The following is a 15,985-nucleotide window of genomic DNA, read 5'->3' as shown; positions in this document are numbered from 1 at the left end:
CAAATCTGCTTACTCTGGAGTTTCTTCAGATTTAATACTGATTAATTCAAATCAGATTCAAATTTCTGAACTAGAATATACCATGTTTGCTGGTTCTGAGTATAAAACCTTGGTTTTCAAGTAAGATGAGATGATTGAAAAAAGAAGTATCATATAGATTGTTTACACATTTCTCATTTTAATTTTATAAACCAAGTAAATACTTAAAAACAAAAGGGATTTTTTTTTAATGTTCAAAATGTAATTAAACTTTATTGTTTGGAACTTATGCAAACTACATTAATATTATGAGTAATGATTTTTCAAGTACCAAGTAATATTTTGTGTCTGCTCCAATGCATGTCAAAGATACAACTCTTAACAAAATCTCATTTTAAAACTTGAATATATTTTTATTTTTATTTATGTAACGGATATCTCTTGGACTTGGATTAATTAAATTAATTAACTGCATTAGTATATCTCATGCAGTTATATTTGTTCTAGGGCATATCCTAACATATAAACATGTTTTTCCAGGCCTTCAGGTGGAGGCAAATATTGTCTTGGAGAAAGGAAGCGTTATCGCTCCTGTAATACTGATGTAAGTAATTTTTATTCTACTGTGATCAGCTTTACTGGTTTATGATTTTTTTCTCCAGTTCAGAAAGTGTATGGATTCTGTGTTTAATTAGCATAGAATTATGCTAATTCTAAATAGCATATAGCAAATAGTCCTGTAAGGCACATCTATACTGCAGGCACCCTGTGTGTTCTGGTACATGTTAGGATCTGGTCTTGATGTAGTGTCTAGCTACTGCCTTTGCATTAAGGCCTGGAGTGAGTTCCACTTGAGTTTCCCCAGAAAATGTGAACAAGGGTAATTCAATACAGCATTTGGGAAATTTTTTAAGTATTGACTGACAGATTTCAGTAAGCAGTTATCATGTGGTTGCCAAATTTGAAAGCCCATTTCCTATCAGCCATAAGAATTAGAAAGACACCTGATAAAATTCAATATTTTCCTATGTGAACTACAATTACAAAAATATTTCTTGTTTATGAAATATTCCTATTACAAAATACTACCTGAGTGAAAGTAAAGAGAAAGGTAAATTAATTACTGAGTATCATCTGATAAACCAGATCCATTCAAAAACAGTCAAGGTTCCAGAGTGGTGCACTGGATTTTAGAGGTTGGATAACTGCAAAAGTTTTACAGCTCCTACTGGGCACCATCAAACTTCAGTTTTTCTGGCTATACCGTGGCCACTTCTTGGCTGTGTGAACAGGGCAGCTGTGATCAAAAGTAAGAAAGTAATTTTTAATTAGGAAATTTTTAATACTGCCTAATAATGATAATTACCTCCACAGAGAAATTTGCCGGGGAAAAAATTAATAATGATCATAAATGCAATTTTTTTCAGAGGATTATTATATAAACTATGATTTTTCCTGAATATATTGAAAGATAAATAGGTGAAATAATGTCTCTAGGTTTAGATTATTTCAGTGTTACAAACTTCCGTGGTTTAAGATGAAAATTAATATGAATTTAAAGCTAAAATAGTTGGAGAGGCTTTTTATATTTGCAGTGCAACTGACCTGTAATTTGACTTGGAAACTTCTTAGTGAAATTCTTTATAATGTGTATTTTTTTCCTGGTTTGTATTTTAAGTTACTTGAATTTATAATTTAGGTTCATAATTTGACCTTATGCATTTATACTGTGTCCTGCCCCTTCAGATTCCCTGTCCAAGGGACTCAGTGCTAAAGTGAAACTGCAGGATCATTCTGGTAATAGAGTAATTAGCAAATACCTGGTGGCAAACCAGCAGGTTTTGAATACATTTGCACAGAGTGTGTAAGACGACTGTGTAACACATTAGCACTGAATTTTACAAAGGTATAAAAAGTGTAAGAGGGCTTAAAAGTGGGTTCATGGAGGATACTTTAACTTGTGGCAGTTGATGTGGTGCAGATGGAACATGAGTTCCAGCAATCTTTAGAAACACAGCTTTTGGAAACTCAGAAGGTAAACCAATAGAAAAGTTATCCCTTGCTGTTGAAAATGTATCATTTATTCCCTAAAAACCTGTTATAAGCCAAAATAATTCTCAATAAACCATTCTTAACTGACGGTTAGGTACCTGACCTGTTTTGAAATACCTCCAGTTCAGGAAATAACATTAGAAAATTTTAATATCCTTATAGTCAGTACAATTTTCATAAAATATTATGTATGTTTTTCAATCCTTTAAGATCCCTACTTACCCCCTAACCCAAATAAGAAGATAACTGGTATTATTCCCTAGATTGTAACATTTCCTTTGTTTGCAGATTACTATCATGTCTGTTCTTAGTTTTCTTTACACCAGACCATCTCTGTGTTGGTAACCACTGAGATCCCAGTAGCACACACCTTGAGGCATGGTGCACAAACCACTGCACTAGCTGAGGCCTGTCAGAGATAACTCCAATTTCAAACTTAGTTTGTCACCTTAGTGATGGAATTCTGTTCGTTCATTTTAGTATTTTGTTAATTTTTCTTATGGCAGTGACAATGTTTATTTAGTCCAGTGGATTCCAAGTGCCCAAAACTCTTTCTTGAAAGGGCTGTTTAGGAAGTCACTCTTCAGCTGTGCCTTCACAGCCAATTGTTCATACCTGAATGTAGCAATTTGCATCCATTCAAACCACTGCAACAATCTATTGAAATTATATATTTAAAAATTACAACATTCTATTCTGAGGTACTGGTTCCCTACCTATTCTCATATTTCAATCAGTAATTTCAATAAGGTATTGGAAAGGGAGCTTTTAATTTCATTGCCTAGATCTGAAAAACAACTGATTGCAAACTCAAGCCAGGCGGTTTGAAATTGCCATTCTTACAGTTTGTGATCCAATTTTTAACATGTTTTTTGGTATGGTTTTCCAGAGTGTGAATGTCTTGATACTTATAGAAGTCTAAATTTACATTCTTAATGGTTTTGACAATTCTAGTCCATTTCTTTCATATCAATATTTAGGATTTTACATCACTAAGAATCAGAGACCCTAGCAGACACTAGTGAGATGCTTGTTTCAAGATTTATGTTAGTCCTTAGTGCTTGATAGTTAGTCCTTGATAGTTTTAATGAAATAATATTTTGATTAATGTAAGTGAGCATGGAAGAGCATGGAAATCTGATATTTTTTTAATGAGTAATGTGCTGTTTGTACATTTTTTCTGTTGAAGTTTCTTTTGTAGCATCAACATTCATTGCCCATATGTAACTTTCAACATAGCCCTGCCTAAAGTGCCTACCGTTCCTAACGCAGAAACCCTCTCAGTTTGACTTCAGTGTTCTTGCAGACATGAGTTAGTTCTCTTGTCTTTTTTTTTTTTTTTTTTACCATTCTAATCCTTTGGAAGCAGTGCACACACTCCTACTAGACTTATTTCTCATCAGGCACTTCCAAAGCCATATATGACTTCTTAATTTAAAAGGCATCTGCTAATGGAAACATTGAGATCAGCAGAAAATAACATTGGCTAATAAGTTCTGGAAGCATAAGGGTGGTAGAAAGAGCACACTAATCAGAAAATTGTTTTCTACCACCAACCACATTATCTCTAAAAAAAAAATTATGTATTTTTCCAACCAAAGTGTTTTTAATAAAAAAAAAGTACAAAATTCTAGCAGAATGGCACGAAACATAATTTCTCAGTTATAGTAACTAATTGATTTAAAGTATTTGTAAGGATGTGAATCTTAATTTGACATACATCTAAAATTGTAAGTATCCTTTTTAATATATATTATGAAAAACATGGTTTGCTTACAAATTGTGGAAATGTTTTATGCATATATGTGTGTAGACATACTTTTAAAAGTTTATTGTTTTTCAGTCCTTTCTCTTAGCAGAATGTTATTTTCATAATTTTAGTATTTTCAAGCCTTTTTTTCCTGAAATTTATTCATGTGAGAAGCCACATAATGTAATAGTACCTGAGTTTGAAGTGTTGCTCTTCTGGCTTGTTTTCGTCTTCTCTGAGGGGTTGTATAGACCTTTGTTAATAGGAAACAACAAATTCAGTTGCTGAAATCTGCCTGACCCCAAACTCTAAGATGAACAGGTGTGTCAGAGTTGATTTAATTTGTTAACACTTTTTAAACTCAAAACATCTTCTTCTCAGGACTTTCTTTAGACATTATTTTAAGTTCTCATATTCTTGCTGGATTCCTACCTCACAATTTGCAGTCTCATAAAGGAGCATTTGGAGACACAAGCAGTCTTTGGCTTGAGAAGAGTTATCCATGTACTGTAATTGGATGAAAAAAGTGAAATATCTTACCCAGTAAAGAAAAGCAGTTATTACATGTTTACATTAGGAAAAGAACACATAAACAAAGAGCTGGTGCCAAAGATATGACATTTTGTAAATGCATTTTTTGGCTTACCTTGTGGTAATCTTTTTGCATTTCTATGCCTAGGATTTTCATAGAGTCTTAGGTTGGAAGGGACCTCAAGGACTATCTGGTCCAACATTTCTCTGCAGAAATATGGTCTGGACAAGATGGCCCAGCACCCTGTTCAGCCAAAACTTAAAGTGTCCACTGGTTGGGAAATTACCACTGTTCTGAGGAAATTATTCTAATGACCAGTTGTTCTCATTGAGAAAAGTTTCTATTCTGTGTTCAGTCGGAATCTGCCCAGGAATTACTTGTACACATTACATCTCCTCTATGCACTGACTCCTTGTAAAAGAGGGAATCTGCATCTTCTCTGTAGCTTACCCTACAAATACTGTAACATGGGGATAAGGCCTCCCTCAAGCCTTCCTTTCTGCAGGCTGAACAAACCCAGCTCCCTCAGCCATTCCTCATGTGCCAGGCTTCCCAGCCCTGTGATCGCCTTTGTGGGGCCTCTCCAGCCTGTCCACATCCATGTTGTGCACCAGGGGCCACAGGTGTGGCCTGACAAGCACTGTGTGGGGTGGACAAGACTTTAAGCTAAGAGACAAGGACTTCATCTCTGCTGGTGAGGCCCTTGTTGGAGCCACCCAGGATCTGCTCCCTTTCTGTGCTGCAGTAACACACCGGGCACTCCGATGGAGCTGAGTCCACCAGGAGCGCCAGGCTCCTTCCCACAGAGCTGCTCCCAAGCTGGGGAGATCCCCAGCTGTGCTGCACTCCTGGACTAAGGTTTTGCTTTTCCAGGTGCAAAACCTTACACTTGTCCTCACTGAACTTCACAATGTTCTCATCAGCCCACTGTTCCAGCTAATCCAAGTCTTTCTGCAGATCCCTTCACAAGCATCTGCTTCCTCAACCAGTATATTATTACTGGAAAACTGCACCAGTGCACCATCACTACACTTGATCCCATCTTCTCGATCACTCTGAAAAATAAACAGTGCTGGGCCCAGTATCAATCCCTGGGAATGCCCCTTGTGCCAGGCTGTCAGTTTGGAGAGAAGTGATTGACCAGTGCCCTGGGTCAGCCAGGTCCCCACCCACCCTAGGGACCCCTTGTCTAGGCCATAACACAACAGCTTCTGCAGAAGGAGGCTGTGAGAAGCACTACTGAGAGCCTTGGAGAAATGCAGACAAGCAGGGTCCACCACTCACCCAACAGCAATTAAGGTTACTGTGTCATAGAAGGCAACCAGGATTGTCAAGTACAGTTTTGAATGCATTTCCTGAGATCACGGCATTGAGTTTTACCTCCTGTCAGATATTGGTGAGATACTAAAAAAAGATAGGAAAATTAGGCAACACGACTACATCTCAAAGACCAGGTAGCAAGAATATTTTTTAGAGTATAAAAAAGAAGATCTTGATCCTTCTTTACCCATCTTCATATTTTATTTTTTTTTTTTTGTAGTATAACTATTTAGATAAAGGGTTTCATTATTTAACTTGTAAGGAGAATTCAGTGCAATTAAAATACTGGTTGTGTAGATTAGGAGCTGAGCGAATGGGACTGAAGGACTGTGAAGTGACCAGTACCCAAGAGATTCAGGCTCTAACTTTGAGGGATGTCAAGACTTATCCTTCCACTGCTTGGAGGATGTGATGCAAAGAGGCAAATTTAGTTACTATTAAGAACCACCCAAAATAAATTTTTTAAAACTCTATGTGGTTAATTTGAATTCTTGTTGTTATAATCCAAAGAATTCTTGAATAAAAGTATAATATAAAGTATAGTTTTAAATAAAGAAATAAATAATATAAATTTTTATATCATATAAAAAGTAATAAAAGCACTGCTCTGTTCTTACCAGCTAATGCATTGTATTTAAAATTGTATTTTTAATACAATTGAGTAATTGTATTAATAGAGTTAACAGAGTAATATAGCAAATTAAAAATATAAGTACTGTCTAATGTTCACTTTTAAAATTTATATTGCATCAGAATAGCAGAAAAAAAAAATTAAAGCTCCTGAATCATATGGCAATGGGCTGGCTATCATGAGATCTTGATTTATGTAAAAAGGGACTTATAATTGCTATGTTTATGTTTACATTGTGTGATAAATTTTTAGCATCCATGTTAATAGAGTCCCTTTCACTTGAATGCATTTCAGATTCCTGGGAAGAGCTAACTGGCTTAGGTATACATGAAGACAACTAAAATGTCATAAAATGGATTCTTCTTTTGCTCACAAAGTAGTAATGTTTATTAACACCTCTGATATCTGTCAAAAAATCCTTTTGTCTATCACTGTAAAAAAGATTTTAATGTGTGTTTTAAATACTTTCTGATGAAGCTTTCAATTTCAGCAGCTAGTTAAACATTGATAACAATGTTTAATGAGATGAGGGTATATTCAAGATAACTTTGAATCTGCTGATGAAAAATGTTATAAATAGAAAAGAATTCTATTTCTCCTGTAATTCTTTCCAAGATAAATTTTACTTAAATCTACCCTCATTCCAAGTAAAAATGTTACTTCATAGTTTTGTAATTGCTAATGCAAAGCAATGAAAATTTAAATGGAAATTTTTATTTCTTGACCCACAGAGGCTGGTAATCAGAGCCAGACATACTATCTATTCTCTTTCTCAGTCTTAAAAAAGTACTTTTGTCAAGGCTACAAGTAAGCAGGAGTGATACAGTTCTGTAGAAAATGGGTTTTTTTTCCTTGATGTCTTAATAATGTGTCTCAGTACAGCTGCTTAGTGCAGTATAATTGAACCTACAGCTCCAACCAAATTTTTTTTCCAGCTGTTTTAAATGTGTTTATAAGAAGGTAGCTGATGGATTGATTATGACACGTAGTTTGACAGGATCCTGATTTTCCAGTTTTATGGAATCTGTTATGTAACACTTACCTTTCTTTAAATTACTTCAGCTATTTCATGCCAGCCTAGGATTGCAAATGGACACTTCAACTGTAAAGTAATAAAGCAAATTTCAGAGTCAGAGCCACAAGACAAAACCTTCTAAGCACTTGCATGATTGTGTTTGCAGTATAAGCTTCTAAGCATTTCCTTTCATGTTCATATTTGGAATAAATTAACTATTTTGTGTTACTTTTTTAGCCATGTCCTTCAGGGGCTCGTGATTTTAGAGAGAAGCAATGTGCGGATTTTGACAATATGCCTTTCCGGGGAAAGTATTATAACTGGAAACCCTACACTGGAGGTAATGGTTAGCATTGCAAAACCATTATCATATGGGAAGATTTTGAAATTATATAAATGTTCTATAGAGGGTAATGTTTGTAAATATTATGTTTTGACAAAAATAGCATGAGCTAAGATTTTTAAGCTTGTACTTTTGTCCGTTGCTGCAAGTGGTACTGAAGAGCAAAATTTCTTTATTCTAGTAAATTTTTGTTTTGGTCTGAACATGAGTCACCATCATGGTAGAGATGCCACTTTAAAAATATGGAGACACCTGCGCTAGTACTAGAATTAGATATTCCATAGGTGATCTGCAAGTGCCTCTTATGCTACTGATGAATTTAGTATTAAGTAATCTCACAATAAGTTTGCCTTTACTAAAGTCAGGAACATTTTAAGAAAATGAGAAAGAAGTAAAAGCATTTGTAGGAGTCTCTAAAGACTACTTCAATAATTGCATTATTTATAATATCATAATTTTTCCTATTCTAAGAGAGTATAACTTGTGGTTTTTATACTTTATTGACTTGAATAAAATTATTTACCAGTGATTTTTAGCTTAACAGCCTGAATGGTTGTACAAACAGGTCTTATATTAAAAGCCTAAGAAAGGTTGTCATGATCATCTGGTGTGAGCTGTAGTGTATTCTGTTTCTATTCTTCCTTTTGAAATAGTGAAGTGGTATCCTCATTTTAAATTGTTTAATAACCATTAGGATTGTACTAGCATAATGGCATCATTATGGACCCAGCCAACCTTTTCATATCTTACTGTGTGAAATAACATACAACTTCTTTTTGCAGAAGAGTCAAGTAGAGAAATCATTAAAGGGGTAGTTAAATAAAGTATATATATTGTATGTGTCAGGTATGAGATAAGATTGTAAATTACAGATCTGTTTATGTATAATATTTTTAACTAAACCTTAAATTTGTAAGGTTTCTGTTAATTTTTTCCCCCCTTTCATTTGATTTTGTTGTCCAGGTGGGGTTAAACCATGTGCATTAAACTGCTTGGCTGAAGGGTATAATTTTTACACTGAACGTGCTCCTGCAGTAATAGATGGGACTCAGTGCAATGCTGATTCACTGGATATCTGTATCAATGGAGAATGCAAGGTTACAAATGTTTTATAAAGTACTTATGGATTTCTTTGTTGTGTCTGCTGTTACCTATGTTTAGTTAAGATACTTGAATGTTACATGAAAGGGAGTGTTGGCAGGTCAAGTTGTTATTAAAAATGTAAGACTGAGACAGAAAGTTTAAAAAGTATTGCATAAAATAGACAGGTAATTTAAATTTCAGCAATTTCTTAGAGACATTAGTAGAATCTGCCGTTTTATCTTTTATCTTGCTTCATGGTTTCTGTTGAAGAGTTGATGGAAATGGCAACAGGAGGTGAACAGGCTCCTTGCACTCTTCCAAGGCCTGTTCCATCATTTTGGTTAGAACATTACTCTGGCTGAAAAACACTAAATGTGAACATATTAATCTGTTTAACTAGTTCATTCTATTGCAAAAAACCATGCTGTTAATATAATTGGAACAGAAAGTCATCACTATTGCCCTGTGGTTCTAGGAAAAATATATAATGATGTAAGTATTTGCCTTTTACTAAAAATCTGATTATCTTGTAAGATACCTATAGAACTGCATTATAAGAATTTAAATAGGATTGGGGTTCTGTGCCATATTTTTTGATTATTAATATTCCATTTCTTCCTTATTTTAGCAAAGCATTTAGTTATGTACTTAGGTTTAGATATTTTAATAGTACTGTTGACTCTGAAAATTATTTGATTTCAACAAAACCACTGACATAACTAAAGCTTGACTTAATGCTGAATTGTTTTGCTAAATGGAGGCCTGAACATGTATGTTTATATATTATCTCACTAATGACATATTGAGATCAAAAGTTTTGCCAAGTTTTAGTAAACCAGTAAAAAGAATCTCAAGTTGAGAATGAACTGCGAAGAAAGTTTGGTTTCTGTCATCTTAGGGAATCAGTAAGTTGAAATGTAAAGAGTTAAAATAATAGTATTTTGTCAGTTATTGAATGTATTTTAACTTTTCTTGTAATTTGTGTATTAGCTGTTTACAAGATGACAAATAATAGTGCTAGACAGGAAAAAAAGACAGCTGGACATTTAAGTAGCTACCTTCTTCTTTGTATGAGTTCTAGAAAAATACTGGCAAGTTGCAGTCTTTATTCTGTTCACAACCTCCTTGTTTCATCCTATTTTTTTTTCTTTTCCCAGAGGTCCTGTCTTTATTTCAATTTAATTTTTTTCATCTAATACAGCATGCAATTCAGCTTTTCACTGTTTCATTCTGCATCTATTCTTACTATGAAGTCATTTACACTCTACATTCATACCTATACAAATTACAAGTTTCCTCTGCAGCATATGGAAATATGGTCTATGAAGGTGTAATGCCTTAGAATAGTACTTATGCTGTCTAAATATTTAAGGATCACACAGCAAATCTTGACCTTAAAAAAGCAATTTAGATGGCATGAAGCTGTTGCAATATCAAGTAACAACATCAGGAATAATTTTTTGATAAGTATAATTATTAAATAATATGCAAAACACTGTGAAGTCCCTTCCTAGAAGTCACAGTAGAAATGCAAGGTTCTTATTAATCAAGATTTGATAACAACCCAAAATGCAAATTCTTCTCTTTTTTTATCTTCTTTCATTGTCAAGTGAAAACCCACTTAAAATACTAGTTATCAAAAATAAGGTAGATAAAATAAGAACTGAGTATCTCAAACTTTAAAGAACAACTTTAAAGAAACTTTAGAAATAATGGTGCACGACCATCATCCTGTAAAAATATTTCTTCTTATCTGTTTTCAGCATGTAGGTTGTGATAATATTTTGGGGTCCGATGCTAAGGAAGATAGATGCCGTGTTTGTGGAGGAGATGGGAGTACATGTGAAGCCATTGAAGGTTTCTTCAATGGTTCCTTGCCCAGAGGAGGTATGTACATGTGTGTCCATTCTGTTGCACAGTGCTTTTAGATCACTCTTTAGCAAATACCAATGCTGCTTTCTTTCCCATTGTGGCATTGCTGCTCATCATTCACTTTGACTCTGTTTTCCTATTGCTTCCTGGTTTTGTGTATTAGTTTGGATTTATCCTGAATACAACTATGTGTTTAATTACTGAATGCTTAGGTCTGTTGGTGAAGTTTTTTGTAATTATTTAGTTATGGTGGTATATTAAGAGTAATGTTTTGTGTTATTTTACTGTGTATGGTAGAATCTGATAGTCATGCATGAAATTTTAGAATAGCAAGAATACAGAAAAATCTCAGAAGTCCATAATACAAAAACTTCAGGAAATATATATATAGGCTATTATTTTAAAACTTAGCTCAAAAAACATAAATCTTGTAGCCATATAGTTACCAGATTTCAGACTCCATAGTTCAGGAAAATGAGTGAAGCACTGCAGTTAGTTCTGTCCGGTGGTGGACCAGCAAGATTATGGTGGTCTGGAAGTCTTGACCCTCTGCGAGGAGAGGTTGAGAGATCTGGGCTTGCTCAGCCTGGAGAATCCCCTGGTTTATAGGGATCTGGTACGAGCCCTCCAATAGTATGAGGAGGTCACGGGGAAAACAGAGCCAGGCTTTGCCCTGGTGGGTACATGGTGGGAGCTACAAACTCGTAGAAGGAGTGTGACTGACCAAATAGATGAAAAAACTATTTCCTCAGGAGGACAGTCTAGCAGTGGATCAGATTTCCTAGAAAGGTTGTGCAGTTTCCATCTTCGGAGTTTTTCATGACCCAGCAGCAGGATAAAGCTCTGAGTAACTCAATCTGATCTCGTAGCTGTTCCTGCTTGTAGCAGGAAGTTGGACTAAATGATTGACTGAAGTCTTCTAACACTTTAACTATCCTGTGTTCCTGAAGACATTTTTAAATGGCTTAATTACTTAAGATACACTGTTGAAAATGCTGTATTAGCACTTAAGAAAAGGAATTCCTGAATACTTAAGTTCTTGCTATCAGTTAAAAGTTTTTGTACGAAGTTTAGAGAGTTTTCCTTCCTAAATAAAATTTATCTTTGTCTTACAGGATATATGGAAGTGATTCAAATTCCAAGAGGTTCTGTGCACATTGAAATAAGAGAAGTGGCAGTGTCAAAAAACTACATTGGTAAGGGCATTCTTTATATATGATTCTAACATACCAAAAAAGTAAACCCCTCTTCCTCTGTAGTTGTCACACTGGCTCCTTTATTCAAACTAAGACTTTCAAACTCACTCACAGCAACCATTACATAGTTCCTTGAACTGGAATGGAGTTCCTTTTAAATCCATGACCTCAAGTTTGGAGTGCAGTTAGGCAATTCAGTTAGCTCAGCTAGCTCCTGTCCTCTCTCACCTTGATCTGGCTGATCATTTTTTTCACCAGTATCACTCCTAGTTATATGACAAAATTGGTCAAAAGCCCACTTCTGCAGCTGCACAAATACTACAGTATTTTAACTGATTTCTCCAACAGATAATCCAGCGGCAACAAAACTGTCTGTGTTCAAAGCTGCAGAAAAAAACTGCATATTTCACTTAAATGGCTTGATCCAGGGTGACAGCTGGCTTTATATTCTTCTTATGCTAATTTTCTGTGGGCTTCCTGCATTTCAGGTCCTCAAAAATTATTTCATTGGGAACATGAACTTGTTCTTTCTGTCTTATATGCTACTAGCATTATGCCACTGCATTATTGTCATGTAATAATTGGACTGCCCTTCACAACTGTGGCCTTCACCTGTGCATAACTGACATTAGGCAAATGTACTTAAAGAATGAAAATCCATTTTTCTTTGGCAGACAACTGAAAAATTAACTGCTTTGCTTCTGGATGTATATTAGTTTAAGCATATATAGCATACGTATGTTAATTTTCAGACCTTGTGGTGATAATGGAAATGGTTACCAATTTCTGCTGAATGTCATTGTCACCAATAGAACAGTACTGCCTCTCTCACTATCTCCTGCTCACATGAATGCTCTCTGATCTGTTTTAGACAACTTAAGCATCACTGAGGCATTTTCCCTAACTGTTTAAGGTAAACCAACTGTCCACACACATGTAGTTGAGAGTAAAATGGCATATAACTGACGTTGTCTTACTCCTTAGCATTATGATGTGAAGTTTTCCCCTATCCAGTAAAATCAGTTATTTGTCTCAATGGAAAATCACATGCTCTTTGACCACGGGGCTCCTACCATCATTTTTCCTTTAAAAACATGATCTATTTAAAACAAATAAAATATGTAAAACTTGGTAATCTTCACCTTAAATCAAGAAGTCAATATTTAATTAACTGAATATTCACTTTAAGATACAATGTCAGTTTCATATTTAGAACCATAATGTAATATTATTAATAAAAAAGCAAATTCAGATCCCTGAATAAGACGTGCTTGCCCATCCTAATGGTTGATTAGCTCAGAAGTTTCTATTTTGTCTATAGTGCTTTCATGTTTCAAGGCTGTAAACTAAGAAGGATAGAGTATCTTATCAGATTAAGTAGCTAATATTTCAGTTTCTAGTAGAAATATCTTGTATTTGTGCTTTCATATGGCAAAAAAGAGCTAGTGGACATAGGCAACAATACAACAGTCAGACTCAACGTTTCTTCTTTTTTTTTCCCCTGCAGCATTGTCTGTGGTACCTATTCCATGCCCCACCCTCTTAATGCAAAGATGAGGTTGATAATAGATTATGCATTTCAGATGTGCATGTATCTCATGTCATAGTTCAAGTTGCATGAGGCATTCTGGTTCATTTCATGCAGCATCTGCATATTGAAACCTGCAAAATAATCTGGACATTGAAGATTATTGCAGAGGCAAAATTGTTGAATTACATGATGGATATTTTCACCAGAGCTAAAGAAAAAGCTTTATATAAGTTGAAAAAACAATGATATAGAGCTGAAGCTCACATACTTCTAGCAGATAATTAGATTAATTTACAATGGCTTCTCCATTATAAATGCTGCTTCCAATTTTTAGGTGGCTTGTATTTTTTTTTAAGCTTTAAAATCTGAAGAGGATGACTACTATATTAATGGTGCCTGGACTATTGACTGGCCAAGAAAGTTTGATGTTGCTGGAACAGCTTTCCATTACAAGAGGCCAACAGATGAACCAGAGTCTTTGGAAGCACTAGGCCCTACTTCAGAAAACCTCATAGTCATGGTAAAGTTACAATAAATATATTTCTGAAATTTGTAATATGTATTTGTGTTCTGAGAAAGGACAATGCCATGAATGAAATTAAATAGGTTAGGTTTACAAACAGTATACAACTTGTTTAGCTGGGACTTTATATGAGTGTTTTAACGCACATTTCTTACATTTCAAAATTGATTGGCAAACATAGTGATGAAATGGGAATAAAGTCAGAAGAGCCAGGAAAGCTCACAAAAAATAAACCACATCTCTTTAAATGTGGTCCACAGTAATGGTAGTGAAAATTGTGAATGGGCAATGTATCATATCTCTGCATGCTGCTGACACTTCACAGTCCCTGACAGTTCTGTGCATTTCCTTAGTTTTAAGCCTGGCCTGAGAGTGATATTTATATATATATATATATTACCAAAGAATGAGTGAAATGTAATGACCCATGTTAAAGTATGTCACTGTGACATACATTGCTCTCAAAAGATTCTATTGAGTATGAGAAAGTAACAGAAGATATGACCAGGATCCTGATGCCATCTCTGACAACAGGCAATGGTGAGCATGCTGTTTCACTACTATGTTGAGAAGGAGTAGGGGAACAAGTTGATATTTTCCCAGTATATTCTGTCAGCTGCCGGATTTGCAGTTCAGTGATTGCATCCAGATAGGATGATTTTGTGGAGAATAATTGCTGCATGGATATCCACATTTGGGGCAGCACTTTCAAACTCTTGAATAATCTTTTTTTCTTCTGTAGCTATGCATAAGCTAGACAGTCCATATGGAACAAGTTATACAATTATAATGCCTTCTTTCATTCAGTCTGTGTCACTGACTTTCTTTCTGAAAGTTCTCTGCTCTTTTGCCATGTGGAGATAGGCAGATATGCCTCTGTAAAATGTAAGAGAAAGTGGAAATGCATGAAAAGTACCTCTAGGGTCGTTCAGATTCCTTCGTCTAACTTGATTTTTTGCTATTAGCAATGAAAAAAAAAGTTTGGTTGAGAATCAAAGGCTAGTGTTGGACAGGTAATCTGTAGAATGCAGTTCAAGAGTGAAGCTAGGCAAAAACTCATTGTGATGCACTTTTGCCTATGTTGCCTGCAGTGATATAGCTGCAGTGAGAGTTTTGTTATTCTTTTAAAGGAATCACTGGTGTGATTCCACCAATCACACCTTAAGATGTTGGCTGTTGCCTAAGGGGAAAACAAGGGCCTCAGCAACAGTCTGTTGGTGTTACTATTATTACTAGAAGTAATGTACTGTACTGTAGTCACTAGAAGTGCTAACAAGGGAAGAGATCGTTTCAAAACTATGTGGGCTGTACTGCTCACAAGACTTCAGTTAGAACTGCTGTATGTTTCTATAGTAATGTGGTTTTCCAACTTTGACCTCCCATAATTATTCAGCTCTCAAGTTAGTTTCCACGAAGACATTAATTTTATGAAAACAAGAAAAATTTTAAAAATTTATAAAATTTATGAAACTAGCAGAATTATGAAATTTTGTCAGGAATAAGGAACTGACAGAAATAATAAAGTTGTGTTAAGGAAGAAAAAAAAGGATAAACCTCACCTTGGACAATAATAATTTTCTTTTGCATGTGTTTTAAAAGCTGGTACAGAATCTTTTGGGGAATATCTAAAAAGAACTACCATGACTTCCTTTATTACTTTCTTCGCATTCAGCAGAACATAACACATTCCTAGAATAAATATCACTGTGTTTGCCCTCTGCTTGCCAGCTTTAATGGTATAACCAGTTGTTTTCAACTACAGATTCTGCTGCAGGAACAGAATTTGGGGATAAAATATAAATTCAATGTTCCGATCTCTCGCACTGGCAGTGGAGACAATGAGGTTGGCTTTGCATGGAATCATCTGCCTTGGTCAGAATGTTCTGCCACTTGTGCAGGAGGTAAGACACCAGACAGTCAAGCTACAGGGTAAACTGAATTGCAAGATACACTTCATTGTATAATTGTCTAGGTGACTAATTGAAAACATTTCTTTCAGGTATGCCTCAGATCTTAATGAACATTTATTTTAATCACAGCGGATTTTGTTGTTTTCAAGTACCTTTAATATGTTCAGATCTTTTCGTTAAATACAGCATGTCTTGGCACAGTGTTTCTCTCTGCTGATACTTCTGAGACTCTCTTGAAGCTGGTATGT

The 15,985-nt window shown here is 35.1% G+C and overlaps 1 protein-coding gene across 1 annotated transcript in view; it reads left to right on the top strand.

Moving 5' to 3' along the window:
- The window catches only part of ADAMTS6 (ADAM metallopeptidase with thrombospondin type 1 motif 6), a gene marked incomplete at its 5' end in the record, with an annotated part of 134,084 nt that overhangs the window by 91,893 nt on the left and 26,206 nt on the right, over window positions 1-15,985 (top strand). Inside the window, 7 exons of the mRNA XM_064736453.1 lie at window positions 520-583; window positions 7,517-7,619; window positions 8,586-8,719; window positions 10,469-10,592; window positions 11,693-11,773; window positions 13,661-13,824; window positions 15,590-15,728. Coding sequence (XP_064592523.1) covers window positions 520-583; window positions 7,517-7,619; window positions 8,586-8,719; window positions 10,469-10,592; window positions 11,693-11,773; window positions 13,661-13,824; window positions 15,590-15,728 — 809 coding nt within the window. The remainder of the gene's footprint in view (window positions 1-519; window positions 584-7,516; window positions 7,620-8,585; window positions 8,720-10,468; window positions 10,593-11,692; window positions 11,774-13,660; window positions 13,825-15,589; window positions 15,729-15,985) is intronic.

The sequence above is a fragment of the Zonotrichia leucophrys genome, chromosome Z (assembly GCF_028769735.1).
Source record: "Zonotrichia leucophrys gambelii isolate GWCS_2022_RI chromosome Z, RI_Zleu_2.0, whole genome shotgun sequence".
In the NCBI taxonomy this organism is placed as follows: domain Eukaryota; kingdom Metazoa; phylum Chordata; class Aves; order Passeriformes; family Passerellidae; genus Zonotrichia; species Zonotrichia leucophrys.
Note: the sequence above shows the minus strand (reverse complement) of the source record. Positions and strands in the feature narration are given on the sequence as shown.